We start from the raw sequence: 23,418 nt of genomic DNA, 5'->3' as shown, positions 1-23,418 counted from the left end.
CAGTGTGGGGTTTAAATTATAATGAAACGAAAAGGCTTTACATGTGTGGATGTTTTTTTACAATGTTTTGAGTTTTGTTTTTTTTAAATATATTTATCTATAAGGCTGTTCCATTGAGTTCTCTGTCTGCAATCAACTATTTTGTTGCAGGAAATTATATTGTTCATTACACGAAGACCAGAGGGTATTTTTAAATAGAATATCAATTGCAGCAATTATTAAAAACTATTTTAAAACAGCATGATTTATAAATGTAATAGTATGAGAACTGTGGGATGATGATTATCCAGATAATTATTGCATGTTATCAAAGTACTGCAGGTCTGAAGGTGGAATTTCTTCTGGTATTTCCACGGTTACTGAAGGTTACTGAAGAGAGCTGTGTTAAGAACCTTCCCTACCTTCTGCTAGCGGATATTTATTTGGCCATATGTTTCTTTCTGGATGTTTATGGTTAGCAGAGGAGGAGGGTGTCTCTGGGCTCAGCCCTGGTGACAGGAGCAAACCTCATCACAGGTGGGGCAGGATGTCGGGGCCGTGGTGTGCATTTCTCTTGTAAAAGCAATTGTATTATGCCACTTCCCATTGTTGCTTACCTAGCTCTTTTAAGAAAGAGCTTCATTAAAAAGTTCAGTGCTCTATCGTTTATTTCCATTCAAATAAGTGACAGCGTCGAGGGCTTTGCTCCAACAGTGCTTTGGCTGTTAAGTCCCTCCAGCCACTGTTTTCCATCGCCTCTCCTCTAAAACGTAGTCACGTGCAGTACTGAAGGAAAGGATCGTTGCAGAGAAACCAGGAGCGCATTGGAAGGAGCAGCTGGTGCTCTTCGGTTCTGCTCGTGCTGCCAACCGTGGCTCACGAGAAGGAGAAATGAAGGGCATGGTAACAGGAGGGAGGCCGCTCCTGTGCGGGATGTGCTTCGCCGCAGCCTTCAGCCTTCCCCAGCCCCGAGAGCGACCAAAGGAGCCCGCTGCCAGTCGGGCTTGGAGTGGGGTGCCCGGTCTCAAGGCATGAGCTCGAACCTGCTGGCATGGAGCTGAGCCTGTGGGTAAGGAACAGAGCTGAGTTTTAGCTGCAATGGGTCTTTTCATTTTGATGGCGTGCTGTTCGGTTTTTACCGCAGAGTCTGTACCCGGATGATGGGTAGGCCGTTGTTGCCATTTTGAATTGCAAGGGTGTGTTTTTATAAATGCTTGCCCTTGAAATTTGCATGAAATAGTTTAACAATTTCTCTATGTCATGTGAACCTGCCCTGAATTCATTTCACTGGCCCGTAAAGTGAGATTGTTAGCGATATTAGTTAAGTTTCTCTTTACCCTTAGGATTTAAGAATAGAGCACCTTACAGTTATCAAAAGGCAAGCTTCGCACTGAAAATTCGTGCTACATCATAGGGGAATTTATTTAATCTCTTGATTGAAGTTAAAACAAGCAAGCAGCCTTGCTGCCTTTGAAAGATGCCTGTTAGGTAAGTGCTCGTTTCAGGCAGTGCTCCCAGCTTCTGGACTGTTCAGGTCTGCATCTGGCTTTTTAGGAAAACTCCTAATGTTTTTGTACATGAGCTGGCATTTGCAATATACTAGTGCTGGCTCCAGCTCTTTCCTTTCCATCTGTCCTAATTTTTGCTCGTGTTGACTAAATACGTTGAGCGTGTTTTTTGACTGTGAAGATGACTGTATGAAAATGAATGTCTGCTTTGGATAGCCTACAAGGAAAGGATGGATCTTGTAACTTATCTCTGTGCTAAGAGATTACATGCGAATATGCAAAGTGGATCATTTGTTAGCAAAATGACTTGTGAAGTGTAATGGGTGTTATTTATCTGGGGGTTCCAAGTGCTGTCCTGGAACTGTCCTTCCAATCAAGCTGAAGCCACAAGATTCAGGGAATTGAAGCCTTCCCAGAGACCGCTGATCCTGCCAGTGGGAAAATATAAATATCAGATCTCTCTTCCAAGTATCTTTTGCTACCTCTGGATCTCATGAAGTGCACTGCTGTATATAATGGTTTAAATCAATGGCAAATGCTGCCGGGCAATGCCTCTGAAAAATTTAATGGAAGCAAAAGCTATTTAGTTCTTCTTTAAATCAGATCAGCAGAGGTATAAAGTCAGTCCTTCTGATAAAGATGCGAAGTTGGTCCCAGTGCTTTCCCATTAAAGGCTGCTGGTAATAAGTTGATCAACTTGGAGCAGAAGAAGGGGAATAAAGAGCTAAGCTGGAGGATAGATTTCTACCTTGATCTGCCCCCCGTGGTTGTCTCCTGTTTGTGAGCAGAAATAGTTGCTTTAGTAGCTAATGTGTGGCTTAACCCTTAGATACAAGGTCAAGTTCTGTGGAAGTTCTGCTAAAAGCTACACAGAGTACATCAGTGGGCTTAATGCTCTTGTTCCTTGCCTTTTCATCTGTGGCCAACATCTTTAGCTTACATCACTGAAAAACTCCAAAAGGGTCAGGTAGTTTGGGATCTTCAGAGACCATTGTTGAATTACACCAGTGCAGCTCGTCAGGTGGATACACGTTGAACGGGCTGGATGAATGCTGCTGTAAGCGTGGGGTACGATCGGGGTGGCACTTGCTATTTAAAATGAGATCTTGAGCATTAACTTGAGCGTAACTGCTGAGTGGGAGGGAGTACCGATGAATGGAAACGGGGAGAGATCTGTGTCACTTTATGAATGAATTAAATGCTCAGAAGGTGACGCAAATGAGCAAATATGAATAAATACTTAAAGGCCCTTAAATGTTGAATACTGAAATATGCAAAAATGTTGGAAACATGCAAATTGGCTGTAGAGGTTCGCTAAATCTTCTGGTCTGTGTCATAGTGCTTCAGATAAATCCAGTTACCCAGTGGGATGTCTGTGCTTCCCTGCCCATGTGGCCTGGGGGGCTCCGGAGCCCCCCGAGACAGGGACAGCGTCGTGGTAAATGCGCAGGCTCTTTGCTGAACCATCTTCGGGGATTTTTTTTATTTTATTTACTTTTGAGATGAAGCCTGAGAACATTAAAATGGAGAAGTGTTTGTTTGATTCTTTGCTTGAAGAAAGCGAATTGATTTCTTTGTTGTTTTTATCTGTTCTGTAACCTGATTTGAAACAGACAAACTAAAACAACTCCAACAGGGAGAGCTTTTATGTTTATCAGCCATATGGTATACTTTGTTATGCATCAGTCTCCAGCTCTCACATCTTTAGGGTTTTTTTTACCTCTTTTCTCTTAAATTCTGAAGCAAGCTGCTGGGGTCAGGAGGTTGCAGACGATGCTTTCATATGAAAAAGGAGAAGGGGAAGAGTTTACAGCAGAAATGAGTTTGAGATACAGACTTGCAGAATTCATGAGTTGAGGCGAGGAGGGAAAAAAAAAAAAGCTTTGCTACATGTGTGTTGGAGTTCTTGCCTCTTCCAAACAAAGCACAAGACATAAGTTTTTAAGTTTCTTTTATGTGCAGTCATTGCTTTACAGAATAAAAAGCAGATTTCAAGCTTGAAGAAGAGGAGGAGGAAAGTAAACAAAACAAACGTGCCAGCCAGGAAGGAAGGAAATGCGTTCACGAACAGATTGTTTAATCCCTTCTTGGCTTGGAAGAGATTTTCTTGGATAATGAGTAAAAAAAAAACTAGAGATGCATAAGTAACTTAACTCAAAGGTTATAGTTAAGAAACAGCTAAGGTTGACAAAAAAAAAGATCGAGGAACCTATCCCATAACCCCTTCAGTTGACCTGCATCACTCTGACTGTTGCTTGGTCTGGGTGAATAAGGAGGTACAGGTTAAGACAGCATTGCTGCTGGAGAAGCATCCTTGTAACAGAAACCTCAAAATGTTGAAGTCTGAGGAAGAACAGAACTTGAGGTGCAAAAGCTTGTAGCACTTCATATGAGCTCTGTAGCTGTGTGGTCCATAGCATCTGTTTGGGTGCGTAAGCTCACATTTTTAAACAACTCGCACCTCCTCTGAATAAAGATTTATTGATTGTACAGAGATGTTCTGTGTACTCATTAGGCTTGTGTGCACATCATTAGTGGCATATGAATAGCCTCTCTGTGTGCTGAACTCTTTCCACCAGAGAAAACACATGCTTTCTTCTTGTAGACTGAAGATCTTATTTATGAAAAAATGATAAAAAAAAAAAAGTGTATGTACTTGACCAAATGGCTCCCTGAACTCGGGATGAGAACTCTTTTTTTCTTCCCTGAGGTTAGGCATCAGCTAACTTGGGCCCACGCTCGGACCCGTCCAATAAATGCTGGTAACGCTGTGTGATGCTGGTAATGCTGGTGAGCTCTGTGGCCACTGCCACCCAGCTGTAAGGGAAGTGCAGCTCCATGGCTCACTATTTTTGACAAGGTAAAGGACAGCAGCTGCTCACTCTTGGACATCTATTTTTTTATTTTTTTATCTTTTTTTAACTCTCGACTAGGTAAGAGTTAGCTTTTGTCTCAGAAGCAGCTAAATTAATATAAAACGTAATTATTTTCCTTCTGCCCTGCTCCCCACCCCTCATTTTGCATTGTGCTTTGTCGCATAGCAGTAACAAGAAGAATATTGCTGCTTTTCCAACGTCATTCTTATTCAGCAAAATTCTGCTGAAATTATACCAGAAAGAAGTGATGAAGCCTTCCAAAGAATGGGCAAATGGTTTGTGGAATCAAATACAATTATTGATGTAGTTACGCGTGTACAGTAGTTTTCCTTTTAGATGTTTAGCTTAATCTGTTTATAGATCTTCCAGTTCATCCGTTTCTCACTAGAATCGTTGTAACTATTGGATTTTGAGTCTCATGTTGACTATCTTTGCTATTGTATTGCTAAAGAAAATAAGCATCTGTATAGTTCTGGGAAAGAGCTGTGATTCTAGCGCTTTAAATGATGTAGTTTAGTCTACTTGAAAATCCTTTTTCCTTGATAAGCTTAAAATGCAAACAGAAGCGGTATAATATTTAACTGTGCTATTTTTGTGTGACTGTTATATGAAGAACTAATAGGGCTTCCTTCCCTCTTCTCCTTGGGAGAACAAAATAAGATTTTGGCTCTTGCTTGGCACTTTGTTTTGTAGTAAGCTCTTCCTTGCCATGTTAACTGTGGTTCACACTTTGAAATCCAGATTGAAAGCTGCAGTATTTCATCAGGTACTAGCACCAGTGCACCATAAAGCCTTTCTGCAGATCCTTTCTTTATCGTTGATCTTCAAAAAGCAGCTGAAATAAGTGGATCTTCACCAAGAAACACACTGGGAGGTCCCTGGTTGGAGAGGTGAGTGGTCACGGCCACCTCGAGAACCCGTGCATCTGCCACCCCCAGGGGGAGCGCCGTGTCCTCACCTGGTGTCTTGCATGAGGTGCTGGGGCTGAAAAAGGCATCTCGGACTTCTTCGTCGCATTTTCTCATATTTTCTTCAACAGCTTTTGGGAAGAGTGTAGTGTCGTTTTCACTTAGGTCCCAGCTTTCTTCAGCTGAAGACTAGCTGCAAGATTAAAGGCTTTGTCTTTTTCCAACCCTGTACCAAGAATATTCTTGACTGAATCCATCGTGGGCTGATAGGATGTTTCATCTGAAAATAAACCAAATAGTTTATCAGAAGTCTGTTCTCTGACTAGAATACTTACAGTACTTATACTCGTGTTATTTTTACAACTATTTGCAGAGGATGGCAAAGCAGCTGCTGCTTAGTCAGGCTCTGTTTGGAAACTGCAGAACAGTCTTGTTCATGCTCCCAGAAGCTGGGCTTACTGTGCAGATACGCTGTTTCATACAAGGGAAGCATCAAGGAAAGCAAATAGGGCACTTGCCTCCTTTACTAAACTTGACCTAGGTTTTAGTGGGTGGATAGTTTTCACCCCCTTCTTTCCTCAGTAAGAGGGCAGAATAACATTACTCAAGAGGCATCAGTCCTGAGTGTAACTTAACTTGAAAACTGCTTTGGTATCACTTGCTGAACGTACTTCAGAGTTAGGAAAGTTGCATAAGCTCCTTATCTGAAGCTAAGCAGCTTAAGGTAGTAGCAAAGCTCTACCACCTCGTGCTTCCTGCTGTTAAGCTATATTACCATATAATCATTTCTTCTTCCAGCATCTGAGCATCTTAAGTCTATAGATTTGGATAACTTGCATAGTTAACTGCTCATGTCTGTCTGTTTTCCTGAAAGAGCAAAAAGCTCCCTGACCTTTGGTATAGTTGTGACTTAATAATAAATAAAAAATAAATAAAAATCGGTAAAACATGCAAAAAAGTGACAGTAAATAGTAGTAAGGGTACTAAGCATTTGGTGAGATTAAACCTGAAGTTTTCTGCAGTCCCTTTTGATTCAGAGATGGATGTGGCTGTGGGTTCTGGATGTGGTTGAGGTTCTGTCCAAGCCCTTAGATCACTGAGCACGCCACCCTGAGTGCATTGCCTCCCTGGGAGCATCGGGTGCTGGTGGGGCGGAGGTGTCCAGCTGCTCCTGCAGCCTTCCCGTTATGGTGGGAAGAGAATTATACGGAAGCCTTAAACATAAAAATCACAGACACAGGTTCAAGTGTCTCAATTGTTCTAGCAAAACAGATGCAGGAGCCAAACCGTGTTTGGCCTTATGCGTAGGACTTGAGCTGCCATCCAAGTTTAAATAATGGACAGTTCAGAGCTTAATAATTTATTTGTTTCACATAATATAAGCCTAAGAACAACAGCAGAGACTGGAAACCTCATCTCTCACTGCTGCTTACTGCAGTGGGGCTTGCATAACCCATGTTTCTGTGGCTGAGTTTCTTTTGTGCCCAAAGATTCTCTTTCAAGCAGATAAGTGACAAGCAGAGTGACATTTTTAAGAGAACCAGGCTAGGAATTTATTGTACTTGATGTATACAACATCATCCAGAAGGGAAAAATACCATCTTTCGCTACAGGTATCTTAGCAAAGTAAGCAGAAGAAAATAATCTCCTTTATCCTCGTGACCCTTTAAATACTGTAACAAAGGGAATCTTCTCCCAATGCTTGGTTCTCTTCAGCAGTCAGCTGAGGGAAGAATCCCTGTTTCTACCTGGCTTTCAGAAAAACTTCAAGTGCATCAGTGTGAGGGTTAAGCACTGCCGAGCATTAGTGGCATGCAATTCTAATTAGAATTCCGTGCAACTTCTAAATTGTAAGGATTCACATCCCCTTTTGATCCCATTCTTCCTTTCCAAAAGGACTTGTGCAGAAAGTCTAACTAAGATAGGAATGAGCATATCCTACTTGGATTAATTTGTGCCTGTCTTTCTTGGGAAGCAGTATTGCATAGTGATTTGAACTAACTAAATAGCACACGTGAAAATAAAATGAAATTAAAACAGGTATTGCAGCAGAGACACTTCTTTTATTTGCATAAGAGGAATATTAATGTTACTGCCATGTAACATTTACATGCTAAATTTTATGCATTTACACTTTCCATGTTTATATATGTGAAATTTAACCTAAAAATGGACTTATGAAAACGTGCAGTGTTACTTTTATGAACTGAGGAGAAGAAAAGTGATAGTTCACACTTCTATTTTTCTTTAATTCTTGCTTTGGCAGCAGAATTCTTTCCGAGGTATTTTTGGTCCACCTTTTGCTGTTATTTACTCTTATGTCTCCACGTTAACATGTTAAAGGACTTGTGCTGGGGAATGTTCCACACAAAGAGCCAGCAGCAGTCACCTGGAGGATGTCACGACCAACCTGCCCTGGTCTGTGTCTTTACTGCCCCCGGTCTTAGCAGCTGGGTCCTCCCTCTGCAGGCCTGTGGGCCTGCAGCCTCGGGTCTCCCAGGGCCACCCAGTGCATTCTAGCTGCCCCCAAAAGCCTCCCAGTGACCCCAGTGTCCTCAAGGATTCCCTAGAGGCCTTCCAGTGCGGCCTCCAGGCCTATGTGGCCCCCTCAGTGCTCTCTGAGACCCTCTGGAGGCCTCCAGGGCCCTGCAGTGAGCTCTAGCACCTCCTGAAGGCCTCGCTGGACTCCCCAGTGCTCTCCCCAGTCCCCTCCAGCCATCCCAGTGTCCCCCACAGGCCTCCTTCAGCTCTGGCTCCAGTGCCAGCTCGCTTGGCAACTGTGTGCAGCCCAAATTTTGAGCATGCTTCATTATTCGTGTTATTTGTCTTGTTCTTTGTGAATGCTGCAGACTCCTGGTTGATGCATCCTGATATACTCCACAGATTTTCCATGCATTGTGTGGAAGACTTATCTTCTTTAGATAAAGATGTGTGTGTATGTATATATATGTGTGTACACACGTGTGTGTGTATATGCATACAAAACCCTACTTTGATTCGCTGGGCTGTATTTTACATACTCTGGACTTTTCTTACTAAAAGTTGGTACTTCTAGAAACAAAATTACAGCAAGGCTTTATCATCAGTTGCCAAAGTTCTGTTATGGCATTCTTCTCCTCTGCTATGTTAAATATGTGTAGATCTAATTAGTATTGTAAGAATGTGAAAGAAGTCTTGAAAGCCTCCCGTAATACTAGGCCTTGAAAACTGCTTCCTGGATTCGTTGTGTGGTTAGTTGAATTTAATGGTCTTGTTAGATTAAAAAAAAAGCTCCACAAGCCTTTGAAGAACTAAAATTACTTTTTATGACTTGGAAACGTGGATTGTAGGCACAGCTTCAAATACTCTTGTACAAGGCTTTTTGTAGACCAGCTTATGCTTTATATTCTTGCTTTAATAATACCTCTTCAAAACTAGGCATAATCTGTTCTTGAAGGGGCTGTTTCAGGCTACGTTCCAATCTTCTCATTCCCTGTCCCATGCAGTGAAGGATGCAGAGGCATCCCAAATATTTTTAGTAATTCAAACGTCTTTCATGCCATATAATGGAGATCTGACTATTGAAAATTCTTATTCAATTGTAAATAATTTCTTCCTATGAGGAAGAGTAAGACCCCACGTAATACATGTTGAGTACATGTGAGTCTTATACTCCTCACAGAAGGTATTTCCTGTTGATGAGGGTAACTCCAGAAAAAAATGTGATTGAAGAACTCTGGTCTTCTGTAGGAAGACTTGTAGCAGCATCTGAAAAGTGCTAAGGGTTGCTTCCTCTCAGTCTTGGGGATTAGGAACATGTTACGTAGGACTGTCCAGAAGTCTTTGCTCCTTTGCCTGTAGTGTAGGGTAGTACAAGCTCCATCACAGATGGAAGTTGTATATGACCAGTGATGGCTTTTTAAGCTCTGCACCATGTCTCTAGCATAGCTGTTCATTTCTGTTGTCTACTGGCCTTTTTCTGGCTCAAAACACGGGTATGTTGTTAAAATATATATTAAACAATTTCCACGCAGTGCTTTAAATAAAAGGCAGTAGTGAATCTTGTGAAAGGGAGTAAGGAAACTTGCCTGCTTGTAGCCTGCTGAGGAAGGGCTGAGCTTTCTGATTCAGTGGGTTTATTAGTTCTTAAAGAATTATGAATTTAGTTTGAGGTCATTTCTGGACAGGCACTTTCTTTTAGTCTGCAATACACGATTAATAGTGAGAGCAATGCCAAGTATATTAAGACGTGAAGTGAACCTTGGAGGTCCAAAAGAAAAATTGCATCTTCTGGCGTCAGGAACTTGTTGCTACTTCCCTATTAGATGCTGTAGAAGTGCATTTTTTTCTCTGTAAAGAAAAGGTAAAGTGAGATTTGAGACTTAGAGAAGAAAAGTATAAGCTTTTTGGTTAGAAAAGCTTCAGGTTTAATTCAGACATAGGTGTTCTGAAGCTGCATCTCAAACTTGCTTTGGCAGCCATGAATGATTTCAGAACAAGATTATAAATGAGATGAAATAGAACTCCTGAACCTAAAGAACTAAATTTGGATTTTTGAAAATTCCTTGTTATCTGTCTGTTTGACCTTCCTGCAGATTTGTTTTCCTGCCAGGGCATTTTGTATAAAATTACTTTTAATACTTTACAAACCAAATTAACCTTCCTCCCCCTTCTCCTCCTCCTTCCATGGATTTCGGAACCTCTGTCAGCCAGAGATTTCCTAATTTGAATTTAGTTCCTCAGTCAGGAAATTGATCTTTCAGTACTTCCGATATTCTTAAGTTCATTGCCATTAAATGTTATCTCTGTATTTTCAGTTTAGCTCTCTGCTCCATTTTTTTTAAACTGAAGCTGTCAAATGTATCCTGCAAAGCCACTGTAGTTGTTATCACATCTAACCTTGTACTGATATTTAAAGAGATCTTGTTAAGTAATTTACGCACTGCTTTTGTCAAGCCCACTCCATTTTTAGCATGGAAGTGAAGTCGTCTTATGTGGGAAGTATAAACGGGACGTTTTGCAGCCATTTTGGCTAACAAGTCTAACGTTTGCTCATTACTGCTTTTTGTGGCCATTTTGTGGCACAGAACCTTTGTGTGCATTAATCTTGGGCTAGACCCTGAAGTTCTTCCTAGCGTTAATGGAAGAAAATTCAGTTGAAATTCAATTTCTTGCGTTCTGCTTGTTTCAAATCATGGTCTTATGTTGAGACTCAATTTCCTTCCTGGAGACATAAGTAACAGGGATACCTGAATAATAACTATAATCCCTGAATTACGCAGAGCTCAGATTACCTGCTGTCGCTTCATTGTTCACTGTTTCCTCCTTCCTCCCCTCTACTTTCCAGCGTGGGGGTCTGGGTATGGTCTTCCTACTAGTGGTGAGGCAGCCAAGAAAGCGTGTGTGTAAATTGGTGCTGTAATTCCTTAAACAGTAACCCTGGGGTGAAGGGGAGTTGGGCTGTGGGGGACAAAAGAGAGAAAGCAAGGAGTGGGAGAAGGCAGGGGGAGTGTTTTGTTTAAATAAAATGATTAAGAAATACCATATCGTCTGGTCTTAATAGTAACCGTGACATGGTTTGATTCAGTTATACAGTGCACTGGTGTGTTCAAGCTAATCAGCTGTAGTAATCAACTGAACATCTGTAACTGCTTTATCATGTTCTCCAGTGGGTGTTATTCTGTCTGTTGGTGCAGTTTGTGGTGTGTTTTTTTTTTTTACTTTTAATAATCTCATTTGGGGGTTAATATGTCTGGTACTAGTTTGAAATTTGGCTGAAATGCAGTATTCAAGTTTTCAGGCAATATCTCATACTTTCTTTAAAAAAGAAAACTTTGCATAAAAATGCATAAAAATACTTAAGAACTTTATTTCTATTCATATGAGAGGAAAGTGTCTCAGGCTGAGTAACATTCAAAGTGAAACTTCATAGACATCAATGCAGATTAAGCTGCCTAGGTCTTGGGTAAGAAATGGGGGGGGTAGGGAGGAAGTGCTGAAATGGGTTCAGATGTAACCATTCAGCTGTGACTTCGAGCTTTTCTTTCTTTTCACATCAGTGCTCTATCCTGCAGGGGATTATTCTCTTGCATGTGACTTGGAGTGAGATAATCACAGACTTAGATTAAGGGTACCTGTGACCATATCTCCTGAAGCTCACTTCCATGCTGAAATTGGTGAATTCTTTTCACTCACTCCTCTATTCCCAGGCTATATGTATTTAAAAGTATAAGAGAAGGCTAGTAAGATTACATACAAAATGTATGTTTATATATATTAATATTTTAATATATTCTATAAAATATATATGATTCTTTTCCTCTTGTGCCAGTATACTTGAAGTATTTATGCCGTTTTGCCCTTCCTAGTATCTTACTCCTCAAGAATTTATTCTTCTTTTACAATTAAACAGTACATCTTTCCCACTGGGGTTCTGCTGTCCAGCTGCAGGACGGGCGTTGCGGCCCCGCTCTGCAGAGCAGTGGTGAAATGGGCTCTGTCCTGCCGCGGGCTGTGCGAGGTCCAGGTCTCGGAGTGGGACTGCCGTGCCTCGTTTCCCTGAGTGCTGTGTTATCTTCAGCCACGTAAAACTGCTTGATTAGAGTTATTCCTGAATGTGGCTGCCTTGAGGTGGAGAGTCGCACGTGGTGCAGCGTTTGCATTCGGTGATGGGGAGGTAAGCCTGCCTGGCTGAAGGATGTGCTGAGCATCCTTGCCAAAGGCTTTCCAGGGAGCCCTGCTGCTGGTGGCTTCCCCACCCACACTGCTCCGTGTCTTCACGCTGAGTTTAGCTTTCAGTAAAGGTCACCCAGCACATGCAGATTAATGTTTATTTCGTACCCTGAGGTCTCTGCTGATATTTAAAAACAAGAATTTACTGCTAGCTCATTGGTGTGTGACACCTTTCGGCCTTGCCTATCATGGCGAAACTGTATGTGTCTCATACCAAAAGAAGAAACCAAAGAGGATCCCCTTTGCTCACCTGCAGGTTTCTTCCTCTGCCTATCTGCAGCAGAAAACAAGCCTGTGGGGTCTATCCTAAATCTGCTTGCTTATGGGTCATCTCTTCTTTCTAGCTTGCTTCTCCTTGGAGGGAGGAAAAATGAGGATTTTGCAAAGGTGAAATGTTTTTAATCACTGTTGGCGTGGAGCAATGCATCTCACCTGGCTGTATGGGTTTTTGATGTACTTTCCTTTGTGGTGACTTCCTGGTAAGTTATGTGAAGAGCTGAATTAGTGGTTCAGGGGGAAAAAAAAGGCCCACAAAACCTGACAATTGGACATCTGAAGCAGAGTGCAGGAAAATCTGCCCTTTCTTGCTCTGAGTAAATTGGCTGAAAAAGTCTGCATTGAAATTTATTAATTTAAAGCCTTTAAAATGTGAAATCTTGGACCTCTTTTCCATTTAAAAGCAAAGTGGAGTCCAAGCTGCAGTGGAAAGCCACAAGGGCCCCAGTGGCAGCCTGGCTTGAGAGGTGCAACTGAAGTCCTGGCACTCAGGTGCCGCTCAGCCCTCGCGGGGCTCCCCGGCCAGCTGCCTGCAGAGTGGGCGCTAATGCAGACTGCGACAGGGTGAAGTGTTCACGTCCTTTGATGCTCCTTGGCTCTGGCCAAGGAGCATCAAACTCCAACTGTTTGTGCGGTGGGAAGGGATGAGTTGTATTTTGGCAACCGTGCAGGGTAAGACAAACTTTTGAAGTCGTGATTTATAGGAGGTAGAACCAAAAGTGTTTTGAAACAAATAGTGTGCTACTTGCAAGGGAGTGAGGAAAGGCTAATAAAAGCCACCCGAGCTGCCAAAGGTCAGTTGTATTTGCAGGCCGAAGTATTGGCTCATCGGAAGCATCACTTCGCTATCCTGAGGTGCAGGAGGTCAGTGAGAGCTCTGGGCAGACCCCGTAGTCATTGGAGGCATGGAGATGGAAACAGAGTAGTTGGGTGCTACACAAGGCATAGTTCATCCAATTCCATATCAGTAACTTTATCATGATTCTAGAGCCTTAGATTATTTTTAACCGACTCACGACATCCGCTCATCTGGGATCAAAGAATTTCCGACCCTTGAAGTACCTGTCTTGGGACGCCTGGTTAAAGGTGATGACCCATACGTGTTATCAAAAGGGTGTCTGAAATTGGTAAATCACAGGGGGAAAGCTTGGGGCATACAAGTTATAGGAATAGGGGCCTGAAAATACCAGAAAATACGTGTTGTTTTTTTTTTTTTTGTGACAAGTCATTCTTCTGGAGGGATTTTTAGACAGAAGGAAAAGAAATAAAGCTTTTGGAAGTTGATGCTGTTTGAAATCGTATTCCAAGAAAGGAAGCATTGATGGACAGAGCACAGGTTGTGTCACCAAGAGTGTATTGAGATGTTAACATTACTGCATGTTAAATGGTAGAATTGTGAAATCCAAGAGGCTGTTGTATGGACATTGTGTGCATGCATTTTGGGAAGACATTCAGTAATCTACTGAAGTGTTGAGGAGTGTATCTGTATAAGGGTAATAACCAGAGGTATTTGAAGTAGCAGCAGAAGTTAGCTTTTGGCGATGACTGAATGTGAAATATATATATTTTAAAGTTTAATAACACTTGTGGGCAACTTCAAACTTCTCGTTTTGCTGAATAGACATGGCTCCTCATTACTGTGGGTCGAGAATCTTTACAAAGAAGCAGCAGCCTGAAAGTCTTGGTGCACTAAAAATGCCCAGCCTACCACATGAAGCGGAGGCATTATTTTTGGCATTGAAGGTAACGTTTTACTTGGAAACTGGAAGTGAGCTTGATGGTAACTAGGGTACAGAAAGTCCGTATGCAGATGAGCACTGCAGCCACCTCCAAGCCTGCTCCTCAGGGCTCTACAGCCAGAGAGAGGCAGCAAGAACTCAGTCTGCATTTCCCTATCAGGACCGTACCGTGCAATGTCTTAGCCGATGCCTGTGCACTTAACACTGTCAGAGAATAAGGTGCCTATAAGACAAAATGGCCTGATATTTCGTCTGGGAAAAGACGTCTGTCTGTATTGTTGTTTTGTTTTTATGCTATGTCTTCTGTACCCAAACCTTTCAAAGAACATGGTAAGAAAACATCAAATGTTTGGTTTTGTGATGTTTCTGATGAAACCGGTTAATCACATGGCATGACTAGAGAGCGGTTTCTTGAAATGTAGTGGTTTCTGCTGACTTGCTGGGCAGAAAAAGCAGACAATATCAGGGTAAACTGTAAGAGTGAACTTCTGTGCAAATATGCTTTCTCTCATCATCCATGGATTGGTAAATATGAAAGCCGTTTCCTGAAGTAAAGTAGAAAAAAAGCGATGTGACTTTTTCTTAAATGTCTATATTTTGCATTTAAAAGGTTAACTTGCTATCAGTGCAATACCTCCACTGTACCAATGCAAAAAATATATAATGTAGTTCTGAATGGCAGTAACTAAACATACCAAACTTGATTCACTGTGTTCAGGATAACTGTATTCCGTGTGGCTTGGGAATGGAGTTAGTATCGCTTATAACGACTTATTAATTTTAAATTTTATCATGTAATTGATTTAACAGAAAAAGTTGAAAGAAATCTGATGCTTTCTTTCCCCTGTACTTAAGGAAAAAATGCAAAGCTAGTTCCTTTGTGAAGCTTTCCCATAGGTGTACCGAAATTGATTTAGGTAGGCAGTCTCCACGGGTGGTCAAACTGTTTGTGCAAAGCAAAGACCTCTGGCTAGATTTAAAGAGGCTCTCAAATTGCTGGCACAAAGGTTAATGTGCAGACTTGTAAAAGCTGGTGGTCTTACGATAAGGTAGGATTCCTGAGGAACTTTAAGATAAATGTCATTCTGTAATTCTTTTCTCTTTGCAATTTCTCTGCTTTTGTTGACATGGAACAACTGTTTGTGGTAAAAGGCTCAGCCGAGTTACAGCTTTCTTTAGTGGGTATTGCTCTTCAGTGGAGGAACTGTGGGTGTTGGGCTCAGGAGCCTGGCTGGTATGCTCAGAGAGCTCCTCAGTAACAAGAATAAAAGATATAAATAAGGTAGAGATGCACTGTGGTGCTGTTTGTAGAGAGATGATTATATATTGAGAGTGGGCATTCATTTATTACAATTATTCTTTGTTCCAGTGGGAAAAAGAAGGACAAGTATAGGGTTAGGGAAGATGTTCTGTAGACTAGAACCATCCACGTGGTCCCTGTACCATAAAGCTCACAAGGCTTATATCAAGTGCAAATGATATATGGGCAGGGGAAGCGGGACCGTGGCTGAAAGAGTCAATAAACGCAGTAAGACAAGAGAAGCTGTAGTGCAACTCTCCACAGAACAGTTGCTGGTACTTCTCTTTTAAGCTTTTGTAAATTCATCTTGTTAAGAATGTCTGTGATGCTTTTAATTAAGTCTCTGCTAATGACACACTGTAGATGACTTTAATCCTACTTAGTGATTGTTAATGGTGGAGTTCATCTAAAACTTTCTCCTCGTCTTTTTATGCTTACAGTCCAGCTTCATCAGGATGATTTGTCTAGTGCTGATATCCCTGTAGGGACAGGAAGGCTGAGTAAGAGCCACAGGCAGCCTAACAACTGCTACAAGCCTGCAAAGGCTGCCTGCTAATGAGTGGTGCTACATGCGGTTGTGGAACAAAGACCTAATGAGCCCCCAAAGGAGTTGGACCAGCCACAGTTCTCCTTGGAGCACCTTTTAAACTTTTCTTTGGAACAAGCCACGGTATTGCTTAGTAGGGTTTTTAACTGTATTTTGTCATGATTCTTAGCTTTTAATTGGTTAATTCTCATTTATCTAGAGTTTAACACAGGCGTACTAGACATGCTTGCATTTCTTCCAGTAGGACGTTGTCAGTAGTGGCCCCATAGCATTCAGTACTTGTACTGTAGCTCACTTTTTCAAAGCCTTGCCATCTCCAAAACGAATTTACTCAGATACCTTTGTCTCGAGATTTGCCTGCTTGCAAATGGATGTTGTCAGAGTTGAATTAACGTTATTGAAATACTGAGATCCGCTGAGCGGCGCGGTAGCCTTCGTGGTGCTGCTTTAGGTGAGGCATGCTGCTAGGCTCCTCGAGCAGACCAGTGTGAAAAACACGTGGGTTTTCATGGGCTGGCTTGGATCTTGTTTATCCCTTAAAATACTCAGGTTTGCAAATGCGCTCACTTTCATAAATGATCTGCATGGAAGATGTATTCCCTTACCTTCCATACATCAGACATGGAAACGTAAGGAACGAACTCAGAACTTAGGATCCCGATAGAAGCTCCAGTGAATTTAAATACACACTTGTATTTCTTTTGCCAACTCTAGCATTGGATAGGTGTGCCTTGAGTTGGTATTTCCACGTACAGTCAGCACTTCTGAGGAGTTCATCTCAGCAGAGACCGATCCCAGGGAACCGGGCTGTCTTGTTATTGAAGCCAAGTGTAGAGATTGGAAAAGTTGCAGAAAGACTGGCTTGATAAATTATGTGCAAACGTTGCACTTCTCTAGTGGTTTTTATTGCATTCCTTTTGCACTTTCAGAAGTGCAAATCTCTTCAACTCAGACTTTTTTTCCACTGTGTGTGGAAACTACACCGTTATATCTCCAAAGCCAGAGCCCTGCCATCCCATTGTTGGTTTGTGTCAGCCTTAGAATATGAACTGCAAGAGGCAGAGACTTGATTCAGGGACATGAAGGATTTAGAGCCCGCCATGTGGGTATTCTTCATTGAAACAAAGTATATTGGGTGATTTTTCACAGCTAGCAATTGAATTTTGAGGGAAAAGAAAAATGTATATTTTCAATTTATTTTTTTCCAAAAAAATAGATACGAGTACTTGAAATGGCTGGGGGACATTTTACACTAATCAGCGCATCTCATTTTTATGATGCCCTGTGGAGATGACTTTAACTAAAATGTTAATCTCATAATTTATCAAGATGAGATTCTAACAACTGTTTTCCTTTGCAAAGATATGCTGACCTCTAGTGTCAGCACCTCAGTTTATTTTTTTTGTGGTTTGTAATCAATACTGAAAAATCTGTTCGTGGTCTTTGCAACTCTCCTGAGTTCCAGGAATTTCTGATCAGTTTAGACTCAGTGACGCTGCGAATTCCTACAATTCAAACTGAAACTTTAACTTGGGCTCATCCAGATCTGAGAAATTCTATTGAATTCTATTCTGTCAAAGCTCTTCTTCAGCTTCCTCGCTTCTTCTCCTTGTTTCCTAGTCTCTTCCCTAGTCCCATTTTATTATTTCTCTATGATATTATTAATCCTTCTGCTTCATTGTCCTCTACTTTGCCTTTTCTAATTTTATTCCCAGCCAACCCCTCTTGTTCCTGTAGCTGCAGTAAGTCTGTATCCTGTTTGTGTAGTTTTTTAATATTCAGTTTAAGCACCTCCTTCAGGTATCTCCTGTCTTGTTCTCTGCATGGACTTCTGCTGTCTGAGCATGCAAACTGTTGTAGAGCCTAAACTTGCTCCAGCCCTTTCAGAGCCTGTACCAGATGCCTTCAGGGCACATTAAATAAAGGAGCATGCCTACCTCTGGAAAGCTCTTGGCAAACATACAGTGCAATTAGAGCCCAGCAGCTTACGCCAGCCTGGTTTTATCATTATATTACGGTGGCGTTGTGCAGCAATTATTACTTCTAGTCAATAAAATGCACAGGATCCCTCAGAAGCAGCATGCAAAATACTGCAGTGCTGAGGCTTCCTGGTTCCTGATGCTTTGATTTCTTTCAGAACTTTATTCTTAGGGATACGTAAGGAACGTTTTTCTCAGCAGCAGATTTTTGGCCATTTCCTAGACTGTGAGGTAGACTCCTGCCACACCAGTGCTTCAGGGTCTTGGCTTTTACACACACAAAAAAAAGGACGCCCTGCTTGTGTCGTGCAGCTGCCACTTGAGTAGGACACAAGTTGGTAGTGGTGTCTGCATGAGCCAGGGGCTTGCAGGGAGAGAAAAGATGCAGCTCTGGTGGCAAAGAGCAGTGCCATCTTTTTCTGGGGAGATTACATTCTTCTGGAAAGTTGTGGGCTGGGGACGTGTCCGAAGGAATCCTCTGCATGATCTCTCTGCCTGGGGTGCCTAGATTGAAACTCAAATGCTAGATCCCCAGAAATATTAGAAACTTTTAACTGTGGTATGAAATAGACTGGAAAAAAATGTCCAGACATCTCAGATTGGCACCTCAGAATTAATGGTTGTTGTTTTGCCCTTCGTATTTCTGTGCGTTGATCCGTAGACTGCAGTGCCAGAAGGAAGCATTTGATCTCGCCTGATCTGTGTACTGCAGAACCTCAAATTTTGCCCAGCTACTCTTCTTCTGAAAAAAACAGATGCTGTGGAAGTGACACACACATAATGTAAAGGCCACAGTTCTCATACGACTTCAGAAAATTTACTGCAGAGCTTTTGTAGGAAATAGCAAAATTAGAATGCCATACTCAAGTTAGTAGACCTTGGCAAATCCTTTATAATCAAGCCAGTAACACAGGTAGAAATGGAATCTAGCAAAACATTTCGTGGCATATCATCACATCTGATGTGCCTCAGTGCCACATGCTCACGTTCTGGTTTTTTGGTTGCTGCATCTTCCTCTTCAGGCTTCTGTGCTACCGTTATGCACATCAAGTGCAGCTCTGGCATGGTAAAACACAAAGGGAAAGGTAGATGGGACTCTAATTAAATCAGTTATTGCACATGTTCAGGCTGTTGTTAGCAAAGCGTATACAAGGCAAGTGGAATGAATTCTTCTAATAGTTGTGTTAAACTCAAACTTCTGTTCTTTATATGTGATTGTACCTCATGTACCCTCTTTTTGTTTAAAACTCCCGTTTCTTACAAATAAATCAATGTCAGAGATTGCCAGGAAGCAGGCAACTCAAAATCAACGCACTTGCCAGCTGTGCTCCTGCTGAATTACATAATTTCTAACACCTTGTATGCATACACATCTGCACTTCTGTTTGGGATTTGGTCATAGGAAAAAGGAGGCATTTTAGAGCGTCTGTCCATTTCGTATTTATTAAAAAACATGTTTACAAGGAAGCCAATTCTTAAGTTTGAACCCAATCATCATCCCTCTCTTTGTTCTCTTAACAGGTTAAACCTTGCCTATGGAAGAGTAAATGTGCAGTTCATCTGAGAAGGAACCGAAACTACTGAGTTTTGACAACTGAAGATGCTGCTGCTGTGGAAGCTGCTGTTCCTGGTATTACTTCTTGGCTGTCTTGGAGGTAACAAAATACAATAATGCATGCAATACAAGGGTTTCAAATATTAACAGTGAATGAATTAAAATAACTTCTGCTCCAAGGTTACTAACAGAGCTCTGCTTTCAAAGCAAGCAGAAGATAGTTGGTAACGGTAGAGATGTTATTAGAAATGCATGCACCAGAGGTACGCTAATATAATAGCTGCAGTATGTGTTTCTCTGTAACTGGAAACTTCAAATTCTTGCTGCTACTGGGGATGATTGCTTCAGCTTTTCTCAAAGCTTCGTTTATTTTAGAATAGGTTTATTCATGAGGAGCTGTGCTGTGTTATCACTGCACCAATTCAGCAGTTCAGAGGTTTGCTTTCTCACTCTGCCAGACAGTAATCCAGCTAGTCCTTGGTGCTGGGAACTGTGCTGCTTTTCAGGTCTTCTCCTTCTGCCGCGGCATCTCTTCTGATGTTGTTCTTTTCCTTTCTGAGCTCAGTACTCAGAGTAGCACCTGAAGTCCCTGACTTGTTTTGGTGGCTGCTCAGCACGTGCCCTGCTTGACCATTCTTAATGATGCTGCTGTGTGTGAGGGGGCGAGAGGAGGCACCTGGACTGTCCTCAGTGGTGACTCCTGCCAGTGATTTTAGTGTGCGTTGGCACCATCGGAGTTGCAAAGAGCAGGCATCACTGACGGTTCCCAAACTACCAAAATGCGTGCTCTTCAGTAAGTCAGTGCGATGTTGATGTTTTTAATTGCTGTAATGACAGCACTTGTCTTGAAAGAGAGAAGGAAGCCTTTTGTTGTTGTGACTCATCTCATTTGATAAAGGTCTGGGATGCTCTCGAATATGCAACGCAAACAGAAAAAAAGAGAAGTTCCCTCTTGAGGCATCGCTTTGCTCCCTAGAAGGGGGCTGGCTGAAGAACTGGAGGAAGGACTAAAGAGCAACAGTCAGTGCTGTCAGAATCTCAAGCTGATGGTCTTTTCCTTAGGGGTTTTGCTGGCAAGTGAACGTGGTTATGCCTGTTTCTGAATCAGGCCTCTGTAGAGGATGGCTCTGAAGAGTGATCTGAATTGGCTGCTTTGAAGTTAGGGGTGGTTTGGGTGGTTTGAGGGAAGGGAGGGTGATGTATATGTGTGTGCTTTAATTGAAGCGAGCAGCTACTGCTTGACACGTGAACCAGTTAGTAAATCAAAGGGATTATCGTCTGGGTCTGTTGGGAGTAGGTGCGTGTTTTTGTGGCAGCAGCTCCAGTGCCGGGGTGGAGAGAGAGGGGCCATGTGGTGATGCCCCTTCCCTCTTTCCTCTCATGCCTGTAACCTCTGCTCATGTTTTGGCTGCCCTCAGGAGGATTGATTTCTTGTTTGAGGTGTGCTGGAACGTAACTGAGCAAAGTTTGTGGATTTGAGCTTTATGTGGGAATGCAGAGGGTCACAAATGGTTTAACAACATGGCTTCCCTGTCTTTAACATGAGAGGTACTAATATTGTCTCTGTGAAATCCAAGCGCTTTTCCTTAGGAAAAAAAAAAACTTATTTTTTTTTCTTCTGCAGGACTACTTCCTAATTTATGGTTTGCTTTCTAAGAGATACTGAATGTTTCTGACATTGAGCCAATCACGTCAGATTTGCACAGATCTTTTGGTTAAAATAGAGGGACTTTGCTTTTCTTTCCCTTGAACTGCAGGAAGCAAAGCTACGTTTTCATACTTCTGAGCAGACGCTGCCTTGCTACTGCTTCCATGCTTTCCCCATGTCAGTCTGTCTGGTCGTGCTGCCAGTACACATGCCAGGCAGAAGTCTGGTTCCATCTGAGCCCCTGGGCAGCCCAAAACAGCGATGGGGGAGCAGCACGGAGCTGTTCCCCTACAGGGGGACTACAGGCAGTGTACTGTGGCATTCCTCAATGCTGCTCCTGTTCTTCCTGCTCTTCTGCTTTAGCAGTTAATGCATGTGGCAGCGGTCCGGAAAGTGAGGCTGTGAACATCCTGAGTTAGCTAAAAAGTGCAGCTGTGCCAGCCAGGATTGTGCTTCCCTTTGGGCTGCACCTGGAAATATTTCAAGTCGAAAATGTGTTTGTAGTCTTAAAACCACTTGAAGGATGTAAGTCCACTTTCTGCAATGCCTACTGCTATGTCTTTGGTATCATTGGGGAATTACTTGTAAGGCCAATTAGACACTGCAGCATCTGAATTGGCAAATCTTGACATTATAAATGTCAGCAAAACAAATTGTTTTTGCAGAATGTATGCATGCATTTCTGAATCTCTCATATGTAACTTTGGAAATATGCTGACTGCTCAGTACAGTTACTATTCAAAGGAGATATGTTATTAGTTAATTAGAATACAGGCTAAGCCAAAAGAAATTTTAAATGATTAGTTGATGTAATGAAGGATACTGGGAGGAGGATGGGGGTGGGGGGACCAACAAGTAGAATCCAAACATTGAAATTCATTAGCTACCTATGGATTTTTCTAAGTGTGCTCTCACTGGCTTTGCCCTGCTGATACTGTTTTTGCTAGCCTTACATTGCAGTACTTAACTAAAGTGTATGAGTATTTTTCAGGCAATAGTAACGTGCATTGGTGACTTGCATCATGTCTATCGTTTGTAGTAGAATGAATGATTTCGTTATGTTCGTGTTAAATGAGTATTAATGCTATAAAAAAAAATCAAAAATAACAACAAAGCCTGTTCTTAAATCTGCTAAAATAATTTAAGTTTTTCATGTGCTACTAGTCTTTATCTTTCTTACCTTAGAACCTTATTTTCCTTTAGTTTGGGATTGTATTGATAAAGTGTAATTCTTAGCATTTGGATCATAACACATATCTGAGATGCAAATAGTATAAAAGGGAAAAACTAAATCCTAATATGTCATTCATAGACAACATGCAGTAAAATATCCTTTTGAAGAAGGATAATCATTTTGCTCTTATTAAAGTCGTATCTATCTTTAATTTCAAAACTTGGAAATTCATATATGCTCTTTCTTTTAAAACAGAAAAAAACATTTTAGATAAAAGATGAGGTGATGTTCAGGCACAGGAGGATATGGTGACTCTTATATAGCATAAAGTTCTCCCAGGCGCTGCTGATGTTACTGTTTTTGTTATAGACAATAATATGGAGAAGGCTGTAGGCACCACAAGTTGGAGTCATTCAAACAAATCTATTGAGTATGAGCTGCAACATCTGCAGAACTACTTTGACACCCTCAAAGCTTCACTCGGATCACTTTGACCTTGGTAGCGGTTCTTGTGGAGGCATACATAACCTCCTTCGAACAGGATGAAAGATTTTTCACCCATCTGTTGAAGGACTCTTTTGTCCTTTAATCTTCCTTATATTTTTATTTTGTCATCTCAGTTCTTTTCAGTCATGTTTGAAAGCAACTTAGATGAAAGCAAGTTTTGTGTTTGCTGCTTATGAAGAATGGTAGTCTTGAGGATTCAAGATGAATGCAAAAGTATCTTATGTTAAGTCACGTTAACACCGGATGAACCAAATGAGTTCCTCGAAAGGAAGAGAAGAGAGGAAAAAAAATATGTTTGACTCTATGCAAATGTAACTGCAGACAGGGACACAATATGAAAGCAATAATGTTAACTGCAGATTCATAAATTCACATATCTCAGGTTGGCATTGAGTATCATGGAGTTTGCAAATTAATGTCAGAGCTAATAGAAAAATACTCATTATTGAGCTAATTACGAGTAGAATATTTAATTTCTGATGGCCACTGCACTGTCTCCTGTAAGACACTGTCCTCATTCCCTGTTCACCCTTGCTTTGCATCTGTTCCCGTTCATCTCTCTTCAGTTACGGTATTCCCCAAAAGTCCTCTGAGTAGCAATGCGGAGCTCATAGATTGGAGGACCGGCAAGAAGTCAAGCAAAAAAAAAAAAAGCCATTTTTCATGTTGCCAGAAGCCAGATGGTTGGATGGAGCAGGGCTGCTTAGAAGC

General features: G+C 41.7%; 1 protein-coding gene across 3 annotated transcripts in view; it reads left to right on the top strand.

The window, feature by feature from the left end:
• CNTN3 (contactin 3) overlaps positions 1-23,418 on the top strand; it is a 100,312-nt gene that overhangs the window by 6,539 nt on the left and 70,355 nt on the right. For 2 of the 3 annotated variants that reach the window (XM_083795493.1, XM_083795494.1), the window contains exon 2: positions 19,345-19,478. In XM_083795493.1, the coding sequence (XP_083651619.1) occupies positions 19,424-19,478 (55 nt within the window). In that variant the 5' untranslated portion in view covers positions 19,345-19,423. Of the gene's footprint in view, positions 1-14,813; positions 15,968-19,344; positions 19,479-23,418 lie in introns of those variants that run through there. The other variant, XM_083795495.1, reaches the window with a different exon arrangement.

Source organism: Anser anser, assembly GCF_964211835.1.
Source record: "Anser anser genome assembly, chromosome: 12".
NCBI lineage: Eukaryota > Metazoa > Chordata > Aves > Anseriformes > Anatidae > Anser > Anser anser.
The sequence above is the reverse complement of the archived record's forward strand: the minus strand, read 5'-3'. Positions and strand labels throughout refer to the sequence as shown.